This window comes from Frieseomelitta varia, unplaced genomic scaffold, assembly GCF_011392965.1.
Source record: "Frieseomelitta varia isolate USP_RPSP 00005682 unplaced genomic scaffold, Fvar_1.2 scaffold_909, whole genome shotgun sequence".
In the NCBI taxonomy this organism is placed as follows: Eukaryota; Metazoa; Arthropoda; class Insecta; order Hymenoptera; family Apidae; genus Frieseomelitta; species Frieseomelitta varia.
This window is the reverse complement of record NW_025110711.1, coordinates 570,504-585,165: the sequence shown is the minus strand read 5'-3', so window position 1 is coordinate 585,165 and position 14,662 is coordinate 570,504. Positions and strand designations below refer to the sequence as shown.

The 14,662-nt window shown below is 39.4% G+C and overlaps 1 protein-coding gene and 1 long non-coding RNA gene across 6 annotated transcripts in view; one reads left to right on the top strand and one right to left on the bottom strand.

Annotated features, from left to right (window-relative positions):
• Positions 1-12,310, bottom strand: part of LOC122537454 (nesprin-1) — a 78,340-nt gene extending 66,030 nt beyond the window's left edge. For 4 of the 5 annotated variants that reach the window (XM_043670617.1, XM_043670618.1, XM_043670619.1 and 1 more), the window contains exon 1: positions 11,313-12,298. In XM_043670617.1, coding sequence (XP_043526552.1) covers positions 11,313-12,000 — 688 coding nt within the window. In that variant the 5' untranslated portion in view covers positions 12,001-12,298. Of the gene's footprint in view, positions 1-11,312 lie in introns of all 5 variants that reach the window. The other variant, XR_006308628.1, reaches the window with a different exon arrangement.
• A 432-nt stretch (positions 12,311-12,742) lies between these two features.
• Positions 12,743-14,662, top strand: LOC122537472. The gene is made up of 3 exons (XR_006308630.1): positions 12,743-13,251; positions 13,909-13,987; positions 14,319-14,662. It is a non-coding gene; the product is annotated as an uncharacterized LOC122537472 (long non-coding RNA).

Here is a 14,662-nt window from a genome sequence, read left to right as displayed (position 1 = left end):
CTCTCTAGTAATTCTTTACTCAAATTTTTTTATCAATTTAGTATCCAAATTCTTCAGCAATTTAGTTACACAGATGGGACTTCGTAACAGAGTAACAATCCTATCTTGTGTACCAAATTATGTTTCTCATCCTGAGAGGAAAATAATTTCTCTCGATAGTTCTCTTTCCTTCTCGATTGCGTTTTCGATTGCGACCTCGATTCTCTTTATTCGATTCCAATCCCGCGAAATTGACGAAGGCTCTCCACAATCCTGAACGTCCGGTAATCTTGGTCGCGTGTTGGAAAGGCGCTTTTTGAAAAAAGGAAAATCGAACGAGGCTGCTTTTCCCCTTGTCATCTCACCTTGTTCTCGTTTACTGGATTCTACTTAACAAGGTTGGAGCTTCTCGTCACTCCGACCGACAGTGATCTTGCCCGATTTCTTGATCCTTCTGGAAAGGGATGTCTACATCGATCACTTTGTCCCATCTTGTTTCTCTATAATTTCTATTCTGCTGGCTCTGGAATCTTTGAAATTTTCTACGACACAGACTGCTCCAATCTACTCTGTGCCGATTTATGTCGTTTCGAAAAATTTTTGTTGCCTTGTTAATTTTATTTATTTGACGTACAAGATGGCATTATGAATTCAATTTATTCCGTTTTCATTCAGGAACTTAATTAATACTAGAACTATCAAAATGACCAAAATGGGCAAATAGTAATTATTCATAGAAACTTTGCAGATTTATAATAATTCATTTTTAGAGCTTTCGATTATTACAAATACATTATTACGACATACACGAATAAAAGTTTGCGTTCCTGTAATCCCATGTTCTTGCACTTTAATTTCTGTTGCGTAAGTTTTATAAATTTAGTTTCTTTCTTTATCTGAAACTTAACGTGAAATTACAAAAATCATTATAGATTTGATAATATACATTAACTTACGCTCTATCGTTTTGTATCATCTCTTCCACATAATTAAATACTAACGAAGAGAACAATATAATTTTGATAGAAGTTCTCAGATTTTACACATTCTAAATAAAGACCAATATGTTAGATTTCGCGCAGTAGCCTACTATTAAGAAATCATATAACCACCCTGTGTTTTCTGTTTGCAAAGGATATTGAATTCATTGCGGTGTGCAAATACGATACCCGTGACGAATCTACGATTTCCTTTAGTTCATCAACCGTGTATTTCTGCGTTTTTTATTAAACCATGTTACCTTATATTTATGCGACACTGTGTTCAATCTGACTGTGAGGAATAAAACGTAGTATACAACAATCAAGAGAAATATTTCGAGTTCGTCTTTTTCATTTTATCTCTTTTGCTTCATCAGCCTCGTTTCTCTGTGACAAATAATTTTCATTTGAATCGAAGTAAAATTAATTTTGATTTATATATTTTGAAAGATTATTGATATACAACTCTTGATCAAAAACTTGATACAACTAGGTCATTCACCAAACTCAAAGTTTTATCGTTTCTGACAATTCTGAAGATTCAAAATTTCTTTTCTCCACTGTTTCATTTTCATTTGAACAAAGTTTCGAGTATCTGGCTCAACGAAATATAATACGGTATAATACGATAGAAATATTAAGGAATATTAAAATTTATTCCGATTTTTTGGCTGTTTAAGAAGGTAAAGAAATCAGATTTCGATATAAGAAACTGAATTTGCCTAGGGAATGTTACCCCTATAGAGAAAAATCTTCCTTTAAATTTAGAAATTCCAATAAAAAGAGAAAAAAATATAATTGATCGCGGAGGAGAGTACATACCATTATTTTTGTTCAATGAACAAAACAAGTTCACAATGAAGAAGCGTGATTACACGGTACACAAAAGCATTGATGATTGACGGTAATTGAGATAACGAAACACGGCCTTGACATTCGTAGCGCGATAAGAAGATTGATTTATTATATAACCGAATGTAAATGCAACGTGTGAAATGTAAGCTCCGTGTTCGATGCACGTTCATCGATACCGAAACCTCGAACATTTCTGAAACATTACGAGAAGGTAAATATCAAGGTGAGGTACGCCTGGCGATTTTTTTTTAACATCTGTTTTTAGCCGACGATCATCGAGGAAAATGGCTCGCGAGCTCGTTTCAGCAACAAGTTTACACAACGAGATAATAATGTTCTCTGAAACGACTTTCCTGCACATTCGTAAGAACGCGAAAGCTCAACCTCCAATTATCGAATGCAACTGCACGCCATTTACTATGCATGCAGTTGTACGTACACCATGTCAGGTGGTTCCGAGGGTCAAAGTTTCGAGAGTTTCAGCCAATAACTCTTTCGATCAATTGGTTCGAACACTCATGACACTGTGATATTAAAAAGGTTTCAGTCACTAGCGAAAGATTTCGAAATTTATTTTCGGAGATTTTCTATTTTTCTAATTTAACTCTTTAATAACTTCCGTTCGATAAAAAAAAAGCTCTACTTTCAAAAACGTTGCATCGCCGTTTTCAAAAGCATTTCAAAAGCATTTCATCGCTGTTAAAGTCCCGATAATTAACCGATTAAGTAAAAACATGCAAAATCCTATTAAAATAGAAAAAAGTCGAATATAAAATTTAAATAGATCTCCGATAATTCGAAAATTTGATTCATTGCTATACTCATTGCCAACAGATCCTTCTAAAGTTATCGATATTCCTTAATTTCAATATCCAATGAAATGCTTTCCCGCGCCATGATCTACCGAAAGCAAGCAAAGTATTGGTCATCAATGCTTACATGAAAAATTGGAAAGAAACAAAAGGTCCGGAATTCCTGCCAAATCATCGCGATCACTCTCCATTAAAAACGGGCGCTGTGTTTGTACGCGTGATTGTTTGTTAATTACTTCCTAATGAGAGTGCAGAAGGAGGATGAGGTAAGATCGCATGCCACGAACCGACCGTGGCTGCTCGTCAGGCAAATTGGAGAAAATCGTGGCGTGCGTGCCGGCGCCGTGCCTCGAAATCCTTGCCGAAGTCGTCTTCCCGCGATTAATCCTCGTATGAAATCGACGCTCGTCCTCGAATATGCAGTAAAAACTGCGAGTCCGTTGAGGTCGAGTGGCAACATTCGTTTTTTCTAACATGAGACTCTCAAGGTTGAGACGAGAGATGAAAAAGAAGAGGCAAACCATGAATCGTGTGACCCTTCTTCTCGAAACGGGAAACGAGCGTGGATTAAAACTGTCACGACTATAAATAGAAAGCACAAGACTGGCTGCGCGCAGCTCTTCTGTTGTAATGTTGTTACCGCGTTGGTAACTTGTTCAAATCCCCGAGTAAACTTCCGAGAGTTCGAATAATGTCACATCGGCGTCATCGATCGGTTCCTTGGGATCGCTAAACCTTCGCAGTAGATCCGATCCGTTACTGTCCAGACACTGAGAGTTTAGATTGCTCGCTAATCATTTACGGAGCTTGGCTCGGGTGTGAGTTTAATTACTAACTGCTGTTACGGCTGATTTTCCAATATCCCAAAACGCTTCGAACTTTATTCTCAAGTATCACGCGTTTCAATGCACAACGTGAGCTATTTGCAATGATGCTTTTATAATTATATCATTTACACGTTTCGATTTAGATTTCCTATCAATAAAAGAACATTTGAACCATTCATCGATGGTTAATATATTTCCATTTTGTTTCTATTAACTGCTAAGACTGCAAACTATTTTATCTCTTCACAATGCACATACTCCAATACTTTGTTCATAAAAAGCACGGAATATAAATTGTATTGAATATATAAGTGCCACGTATTTAAAAACAACATTTATTGAAATACAACATTATATAACATTCATTTCCGACGAGAGCAGTAGGATTAAATTACTAAGATTTCATGGAACAAATAAAATGGAAATGATCAATGATGATTATTGACATTACTTTCCAATTATTTCAGTGAACTTTACTCAGAGAATCGTGTTTCTACTTTTTGGAAAGTATATGCATCCTTAGCATGGTATTTTCAATAATCGAATGTCAAATACAGAATGTAGTGGTTGCTGGCTGTCATAGGGGGGTTAAACCTGTCCATCACGTGTCTCAAGCATAGGTAATCGCTTAACTGGAGGTACTTAGTTTACGTCTGGTCTAGTAACGAGTACTCCATTCAATTTCCAAGACGTTGCGAGCGCCCATCGACGATAATTGCCAGGCGTTTCTCAATGAGAACGCACCTGCACGCCATGTGCGCGCAAAAATGGCGCATCGCGCGTGCTACACCCAAAGTATAATATTATGTTCTAAATACAGTCCCGTCGAAACAGCTACTGTCGGATATACGACGCCATTTTAAATTGCAGAAATGGAACTTCCGCGGAATTTCAAGCGATCACGCTCACATCGTCACTCGCACAGATGAGCCGAGATTTTAAATTAATAAATATCAATTCGTTAACTCCTTATCATATCTATATCATTGAACATTGGAAACTACAACTTGGATACAGAGATAAATTATATTAACAATATTACGAAATTATATCAATAGTACTCATCTCAATCCAACGATATCATTCAAGGGTTAATTTTTATTCTCACCAGTTTCAAAATCTATCTATTCGACGTTAGATCGAATAAGAAAAAAATCACGCCATTTCGAATTTCTAATTTCTCTGCTATTTTCGATTAAAAACCATCCATGAATTTCCAGATCGTTAGCGAATCATTGGGTCACCCAGGACAGTATCTAAAGTATCACTTGCACGACCTTGAAAGAAAAAAAAAAAAGAAAGAAGAAAGAAATTAAATCCGATTATCACGAGAAGCCTGGAGAGGCGCGTCGCCCGTTGCATCTCGGATCGAATTTGTCTTTCATTCGCGATTAAAGCCCGTAATATGAACGCCGGCTCGCTGGCAGATTATCGATCGACCCAATTGGATTGGCAGGCTGCGCCGATTCCTCATCAGGAAGTCCTTCTCCTTCGTTAATTCGCGCGCTCTGCAATTTCGCGCTTCTGGTTCGGCCGGTTTAGCCGGTCAACCGGCTTGTCTAGACGAAGATGAAGTTAGGGGTGGTAACTCGACAGAGAACGAGATAGTCAGAGACTGTGACAAGGTACGCGAAATGGGACCAGGTATCGAGAGACACTGCCAGACACGATGAAAAGCAAAATAACGTGTTACAATCTGCTTTCTTTACTCGAAGCGTGAATTGGTAAATTGGTTATTGGCAATCCTTATAATTTGACGGTTATAATTGCCAGTTCAAGTTACCATTCTGACAGAGTAATAAATGCGAATATGCGAAATAAAACGCGAAATATTATTTTCTGATCTATTTTCTTGCGCGATTTTGCAGATGCTGTAGATTTGTTGTGCGTAATCGTAATACGAAGAAAGGAAGAACTCTTGGGATCATTGTTTAAAATTGCTGCAGTAGATTTGAATACGACGAGAAATAGAATAATCTGAATTACGTTCCATTGTTCAGAGCGTGATTGATGCAATTTCTATGTGATGACAATAATTTCTGTAATTTAGATAGAGAAAGAATATTCTGCTCGCTGGAGTTATTGGTTCGACCTGCCACGAGCTCGAAGAAATAAATAAATTTGAAAAACATATTGCCAAATTGAGTTTGCTCGAAGGTACTCGAAGCAGGATGATTTCATTGAAGAAAATACAAAGGTGACTTTGACTGTCGAAAAAAAATTTCGAGACAAGTGTGTGACGAAACACGCGATGACTGCTCGATTAACTAATAGATTTTCGATTGTGTCGATTACGTCGGTCGAAAGTTCTATATAAATACTGCCGACGTCACTGTTTAATCATCATCTCCGCAACATCGCGATAATTTGAATAATAACTACGGACAATCAAGCAAATACGAAAGTGGCAGACGCGTGGAAACGTTTCCACTGAGCGAACGAAAGAACGAGAGAAAGAGTCGTAAAGGCAAAACATACAGTCGTAAGAAAGAAAAAAAAACCAGACGTATAACAAACACGGCAAAAATATGACCGACGGAAAGAAGAAAAAAAGATACAGGACTGGAGAAGTTTGAAGGAAAGACGGAGTAAAAGATTTCAGACAGAGCGAGTACGCTCGGAGCATAGCCTTGAACTGACGCCCAATAACGTCATCGTTTACTATTAGTACGAGTTACCACATTACGCTTTATAACACGACACAATGCTACATGTTCGATCGTGTTAGATTCCGAAGCATTCTCGCGCGCCGCAAGAACTCTTGACTATCGTTCATTTTTCATCGCAGGTGACAAACGATGGTTTGTTCTTCGATGATAAATCTCGTGACCTTTGCGCCCAACTTGATTGCACCCAATTTAGAGCGTCTATCGTTAAACGTTACCTCCTTCGTAATTTGCTACATCGATTTTGTCCTTTCCGAGAATCGAGCGTTTAATTTTCTTTTTTTTTTTTTGTTCTTTCTTTTAATCACTGAATTCAATTGGATGATTAGACTCTCTTCAGTCCCAAGTCCACAGTAATCTTAATGTTTCGCAGATAATTCTATAACCCAGCGATTATCTCGTAAAATACCGTTCCACTGTGCTCACTTTTTCGCTCCTTAGCTTCAGTTCAAGTTTAAGTATATTTAATTCTATGTGTTTCTACGTATTCAAAAATAAATTCTGTTTATGTGAACTGTACTTGAAAGTTTTAGCTAACGCTCGATTGACCGATTGATACGTCTGACTTTCGGCTGAATCTACTCATCTGTACATAACGAACGGTGAATTTCCACTTTATTAGTTTCATTGTACACGTTGTTTATTCACAAGTAAATAAAACTGTGTCGTAATTACGTTTCAAAATTGGCTCGCGAGATTAAAATATCTTAAACTGAGATACAAACGTAAATTGATGTTTTCATGAATCTGAACCTGAACAGAAATTTATTTTATCTACGAGATATTATAACAAGCGAAAGAATATATTTTATACATTCTTGCATATTACTAAGCTTCTGTAAATATTTCCCATAGATACATAAGCAATTTAACTGTACGTTGGATCTCCGCCGAATCCAAAAAATTTTCAAAAGCCAACATCTTGATTTCCCTCAAATATTCCTACAATTTTTTTATTCGCGTGTCGCGTAACAACAATCACTTATCATCAACAAAGTGGCAAAATATTGTAGGCGCTGATGTAACATTTCCCCCTTGAAAAATACTTAGCTCAGCAAAGAATGCCAAGCGACACCTATGAATTTCAATCGGGAACGAAGGTTACGCCGATTCGACGATTGTGCGATTCGTACGTTGGCCAGCGTGTCGTGACGTAACGATTTAATAAGTTAGGGGACCGAAGAACCGAAAGAGACCTTGACCTCGCTCTCGCCTTCGTTCTTTCTTTAATGTGGCCGTTGTTCGCGTTATCTATCCGATTCGGTTCCGTTCTCCCGACCCGGTCAAGTCCAATTAAATCGAACAGTGAAACGCTGTTTTGCAAGCGCTCGAACCCCGTGTTATCACCGAACATATTTACACTAAAGAGTATAACTGTGCCAATAACCAATAAGAGCGAAGAATTGTCGATACTTTGAACCGTTGTAGCTTCGTAAAAAAAAAAAATCATGTGACAATCCGCTTGGTCTCACTTTAAAGCTACTACTTTGACGATCTTGAGTTTGCCCTTTTCACTCTAATAATTGGTGTTTGATTGGTATTTGATTTGTTTACAGTAAAAATAAAAAAATAGATATTTTCCATATCTTATAATTATATATTCTGTAATTATACATGCACAGTGAGCATTCTTCATCTACGAAGACTTTTATGAGTAACTATACGTCACAAGAAATATTCAAAGCTGTTCCAATATTCAACCCTCTCTAACCCTTTTTTTATTTGAAACATTTCCTCTCAAGTAAAAGATGATCCAAAAAATGATTGCACAAATTATGACATTGTCGCTAGAAAGTGATTAGAAGTCAAATCGGCGAGGCCTAAGTGAAAATTTCGCCGAGTAGAGAGCCAAGAAAGTGGTAGAAAGGCAATTTAAAACTAGTTTGAAAGAAAAGAGAAAAAAAAAGTGGATCAAAGCTGTCAGGAAAGTTCTGACGAAACGCGTTTCGACTCGAGCGACAAGTGAATGAGATGTTCAAAGCAAAATCGCCGCAAATTTGAAGAAACACGGATACATTTTGGCACAGGTACTAGCATGCGTTCGTTGGTCACGGTAGTCGCCGTGTGTGAATCGTTTGCTGGTCGATCGAGAAACAGGGCAACGAACTGTTCGCTACGAATAAATAAAACAAAGCCTGTTAGGTCAAGATAACGAGTAGCGCTTCGTAAACGGAGTGCAACCAGTCAATGGCTACTCGATACCGCGACCGCAAACGTCGACTTTTTAATATCCAATCTCTGTATCATTGAACACTATCTCTGCATCTCAGTTTCTTAATTTGGACCGTGTTAACAGAATTCGTAATTCTTCGTGGAAATTTCATAGATTTACATTTTCGGAGATTTTGTCAAACGACAGCGAGAGTTTCGTAAAACTGCAAAATTTTTATTTCGATACATTCTCATTTTAATTTCTTTGGCAAAAGTTTTATATATATACTCGTTTATTATTGTGACGTTTAATTTGACGATTTCCTTATTTTTAAGTGTCTACGTTTAAATATTTTTAAATATTTTTTTTATAAGTGCGAATATATAGCGTGAGAAAGTTTGTAGATAAGTGTATTCTTCGCATACAACGTGTTATGTATTTTTGATATCAATGGTGCCGACCGTGGCCATGAAAGCAATGTTGGTAACCGATCTTTCCAGTTTGTCCCACGTAATGCAAAGTGTCGAGTGTAGGCAATGCGATTATAAAGCGCGAACCGCAAATTAACACTATCGATCAACGATGACAATTAGACAGAAAAACAGAAAAGAACGTTTACGCACGCAGTAAGCCCAGTGTAATTTTGTATCTGTGACACAATGTAATTTGATACACTTTATGTTTTGGAATTAGCGACACGAAATGACCATAATGCAGAACTTGTATCAAAGACATAGAAATGAAAAAAAAAATGCAAATCTCTTACGAAAAAAAAGGACATCAAGAAACTTTTCAAAATTCGTAAGAAAATTCGTAACAAAATGCATCTAAAAATTTTTTCACACGCATGTAAATCTACAAATTTTCACGAAGAATCAGAATTATTTTATTGAAGTTAAAAACATAAATTTGCCAAGTTGCAAACGACCTGCAAAATTTGTAAAATTTTAATAACGTAGATCTATTCAAATTTTCATGCATTGGTCACTTCGATAATTTTCCAATAACTCCAACTGTTAAAAATTATAAATAAATCTGTCAAATTGCACAAAATCATGGTCCTAAAAATATCACAAGGATATTTTGTCGAATTTCAAACGACTGATTCAATCAGTTTCCGGACATTGTGAATTGTTGCCGCATTTCGCATTTTCTGTTCCAGACGTGGAACCAGCTAACAACTTCTTCCCTTTATCTAATCGACGATTATTTCACGTTCTCGTTACGTCGGGGACACGCTTTCGTTCCGTGTCCGCCATGGTTTCGTAGGAGACAATCCGGTTGCTCGTGAACGCGTATCGTCGCCAAGAAAAGTTCCGCGAGTTCCCTCTAAGGGAATTGCTAATATGCTACTTAACAACGGCGAATAACTATTGATCGCCGTGGTTCTTCGTCCGCGTTCCATCGTATCTGCCAAGCGAGAAGCTTCGACGCGATTTAAAAATAGGGGAGAAAACGAAATTAGAACTCGGGTTATCGATATCGCGCTTGATTTGGAATTATATTCGCGCGTTAGTAATTAAAATAAGAAATAAGAAGCAATAAAGCCTATTTTCATTGAAACTATATTTGAGTTAAGTTCGGATTCACTTCGGTTGCGTACACATACGTAGAAGATTAGGTTAATGTAAATTTAGGTTACGTAAAATTTGACTTAGATTAGCTTTGAATTATTGGCTTACATTGATCACAATGATAGAGACACGTGTCTCAATGATGAAAAATTGGTTCGAGCAAGATTTGCCATTAGACTGATTTCTTGCATACGGAGATGCATCCGGTAGATAAAGATTCAGTCAAATCGATTTTTATTGGCACACGTTTCGTGGCTGTCGACTGTCAACATGGAAAAGAGCAAAAAGGACCTAGACACACAGCGTTCGTCCTTTCAGGCGGATGAGTAATGAATCGCCATCGTGTGTCGCCGCGTGGATCTAGGTCACCGCGTAATTTTATTTTAATTTCCACGAGCGATCGATCATCGTCGCCGGAAGATATCAACCGTCGCGTCGCGTTCAACTATTGGGGAACCGACTAAACCCGTTTAAGTGCAAATAGATCGATCGTCCAACTGGAAGACACCATTGAAGATCAATTAAATCAACTATCATCGCCAAGCAATGAAGGATAACTCATCGAGTAACAAGATGGAACAATGAACGAACAATCGATAATTAATTACGTAATTTCTAGAAATATCTAGGAAAATATCTAAGATCATCGAAATATTTCTAATTCTATTTTTTTTCTTTCTCCGCGATTGTTGCTACCTTGTTCCTATTGTTATTATTACTGTTATCTGATGCAAGGTTCCCAGTATTGACCGGTGCTAAACAAAGTCAGGGATCTTTCTAGTCGCGACACAGTGGCTCGCGGAGTTCGTGAAGGGGAGTGGAAGTTGTTATTTCTCATCGAACCGAAGAAACTGGGTGAGAGATTTCGCGAAGAAATTCGAAAAGAGATCTGGCGTGAGTTCTATTATTACAACAATATATAATGCGTAAATCACGATGACAAGTCGTGTTCGAGGGAACAAAGGATCCCAGAGTTACATAAATTCAACAAGAATGTTTTCTTCATTTTCTTAAGCAACTGCGAGTCACCATACTCTCAAATAGCAGCTTGGCCATCCTTCAATTAACATTGACCTAACGTCCGCTTATCGTCAAATGAATGATCATCGCGCGATCTCACGAACTTATCAGGTTAAGTGTTTCTCTCATGCCCCTTGGGACATGTTAGCTTGTACATCTATTTGTAGCATGAAATTAACGTTCGAAATTAATTCAAATGGAAATCTAGTCTTTAGAATAAATTTAGTAAATGTTAAGTATAAGTCAGGAATTTTGTAAAAATTCAGTAAATCCATCCAATGATATATCGCGGTTATTCACAATTCTCCGAAAATTCTTTCTACTATAAAAAATCCAATTAAAACACACATTGAAGGTGCAGCCCATCTCGCAACAGCAACCCCCTCTATCCTAACTGAACCCCCTCTATCACAACGAAATGTTCGCCAAGGAAACAAAAGAAGATACCTTTAATCTCGGCGATGTGTGCATCGTACTCGCTCTTACTGCGTACGTATTCGATCCTGGTGGCGACATTCTGGAAGCTTTGAGTGCGATATTCCGCGTACCATTCGGAAGGTGTTCGATCGTCGAAACCCAGATGCTGCTGAGGGCTACCGCTGCCCCTCCTATGCGACAAACTCTCCTCCGATGGAAATCTCGTGAACGACGTGACCGAGCTCGATTTACTTCCGTAGTTCGGTGCACCGTGGCTGTGACTCTGATAAGCCGAGTCCTCGAGGGCGTGTTCCTCGCTCGGTGTTCTGCTCGTTTCCGCAAGTAAACCTCGTTGCTGAGAGCCAGGCACGCCGCCACCTGTACCGATCTCTCTCACGCTCTTTCGCACCGTGATCTTCTCGAACTTCACCACCTTCGAACCGTTCAATTCACCCTCTTCTACCAGTCGTTCGAAACTTTCCTCGAACGACGAATCGCTGGCCCTGGAGGATGGTCGAGAGGATGGCCGCGAAGAAGATCTAGGATTCGTCGGTGATCGAAATTGTCCGCCAGCATTTCGCCTAGCCTCCTTGTCCTCGAACAGCTCGACGAAGAAGTTGACTCTGTCCCGAAGTCGACCTCCACGTGGCGTGCTCGGGCTGCCGGAACTGGCCCGGCTGCCGGCAGGACTCGTGCTCTTCGGTGGTGTCTCTGACATGATACGCCACCACGCCAGCTACCACCAAGCTGTATGACCAAGGTTTCTCGCCGATGATGTTCACGCGAGGATTCTCTGCGGGCTAGCCAGCCCGAAAATTCATCCTGGCGAACGCGCACCGGCCCCGTACGTTTCCGGCTTCTGCTCGTTTCACGGTCGAGCTGCGCTCGTGGACACCTGTTCTCCGCACACCACACCCTGCTTCGCTCACTACCACGTATGTACATCGGCAGCAACCGCTGCGCCTCCCGTCTTTCGTCGTCTCGCCGATCAAAGCGAAAAAACGTCGCCTTCTCTCCTTCTTTTCGCTTTCTTTTAGCGGCGCGTGTCTCCGCGCTCGCGTCTCTCACACGATTTCTTCCGTATGTATGTACGGTATGTACGAACGTATGTATGTATGTACTTGGTTACTCGTTACCTAGCCGTGGTTACCTCGTATACACGAAAAACGACACACGAATGCATATTGTTCGCCTGTTGGTGGCGACTGTCTGATGTGCGATACGCGTCTACTGTTCACGGAATGCACTCCGACCGCGCACCACGGCCGCCGGTTCGATATTGGTGCCTCTCTTCCCGACCTCTCGCCAGGTCCCCACCTCGTTCCGTCGTGCTCTGTGCCCTCCGTGCCCTCCTATACCCCCAGCCATTCCATTCTCCCTGCCTACGATCCGCATTGCACGCTCACGAGGACGTCTGCCACCGGCCAGCAGACTCTACCGATACCACGCGACATCCACCAGAACAGGAGGACGCGCGCGATGACGAAGTCAGTGACGATGACGCCCCGAACCTATGCACCGCAAAGCCGACGTACGAATCGTCGTCGTCGTCGTCGTCGTCGTCGTCGTCGTCGCCGTCGTTGACGCCCTGCCGTCGACTCTGTGTGTTCCTCTTTTCCTCTCTCACGCTCTCCGCCTTTTCTGGTCTAACCTTCCTGATGCCGACATCGATCGGTGCTTTTATCCTGCGTCCTTCTCCTCCACAGCCGGCTAAATGTCACTTCTCGCGCCACCGTTTGAACGTATTCCTTGCCAAAAAAAAAAAAAATCCTGGCATCCTCGGTGTGACACAGATTTAGATGCATTTTTCGATTCGTGTACTGAGAATGAGACAAGTTCGTTGAGAAAATTAGGAATCGTTGGAACTGCAATAGGAGTCTCAGAAAACGGAAAGAAGTCGAGCGGTTTCGAAGTGCGAAGAGGAAGTTTCTGCGTGAATGATTGGACTTACGTAAATCGTATAAATATAGTAAGTGGTTGTAAAAAAATAGATAATCTTCTTAGTTGGAGAAATTGGAAGAAAATAAAGACATTGTTTTATACGTATTTTTATACGCTATTAATAGTGTTCAATTGTAACAACATGTTTTAATAAGAAGTTTCTTTTGAAATAAAATTATATAGATAATAAATTTGCCTAGAGAAACGACATAATTTGCTTTCACACCTTACTGTTAAGATCAGGCTAACTGTTTTCAAACAATTCAAGTGTTTCGAAACAATTGTCATTCGATAGCTTTTCTTTCTCTTAGAAAACACCTAATATTTTATAACAGAATTTACAGCAAGTAGGTGTACGTTTGCACTTGAACTAATTGACGAACAAGGGAAAAGAAGGGTAAGTGACGTAACTATGGGAAATTATGGGAGAGAGTCCTTGTGCCTCAAGGTACAACAAGATTTCAATTACGCGTAATATATAAAAACGTAGCTATATTTTTATTGGAAAGAGATCCCTTATAATACAGTTACACGAATTTTATTTCTTTGCACGATATCCATAGTATAGAAATTCATTTTTTAAATATTGATTTACAAAACATTCACAGACTAGCTATCAGACAATGCGTAAAGATCTTCCTACTCGTAGAAAGTCATTAATTCATAACTATGATTTTCCAAACAGTCCGCAACAAAGCTCCAGAGGCAAACTCAGCAGAACAGTTACAAATACTGCTCTTGCTCGTTAACCTTATATGCTTAAGGTAATTATATAATTTTGCATTTATTACACGTACGTGAAATCATTTTAAAAAAATTTATTACATTCGTTATATAAGATCCTAATCTCCATTACTAAGTAATCCACATTATTTAGATGTGTTGGACGATTAGATTAACGTTAATCGATAATGAACGGATGTTTCATACGTGCTATCACTTGCCAAAAATGTTGTTGGCGCTTTTGCAAGTGACGTTGCTGTTTGACGGTCGTTCGTGAAACATTAAAGCTATTAACGAATCGCAACGATTCTATTTCCTTCGATGACGAGGCGTGCGACAATTTACGTTGACTCCTTTCTTTTTGATTTCCAGATAAACGAACGAAAATAAATCGCTAACAACGAGAGAAAAGGCGTTTCCAACAACGAGAGGAAATCGAAGAAGACGCAGGATTAATTATCTCAAGGATATTATTAATCAGCGATAAACAAACTTACAAAGAAGCACGAACGTGCAAATATTTGACGATGGCACATGTACCATAACCTGGCTTAACACTGATACATCGATAACCTGATATGAACCGGTTTTTTGTTCCATTACAGGTATCCACCAACGAAAAACCAAACCGTGCCGTAATATTTAAAAATAGAGAACGACGTAAGAGTTTATAGGATTTCGAAGAATTCGCGCTTAGCTAGCTGTGACAAAGTTGA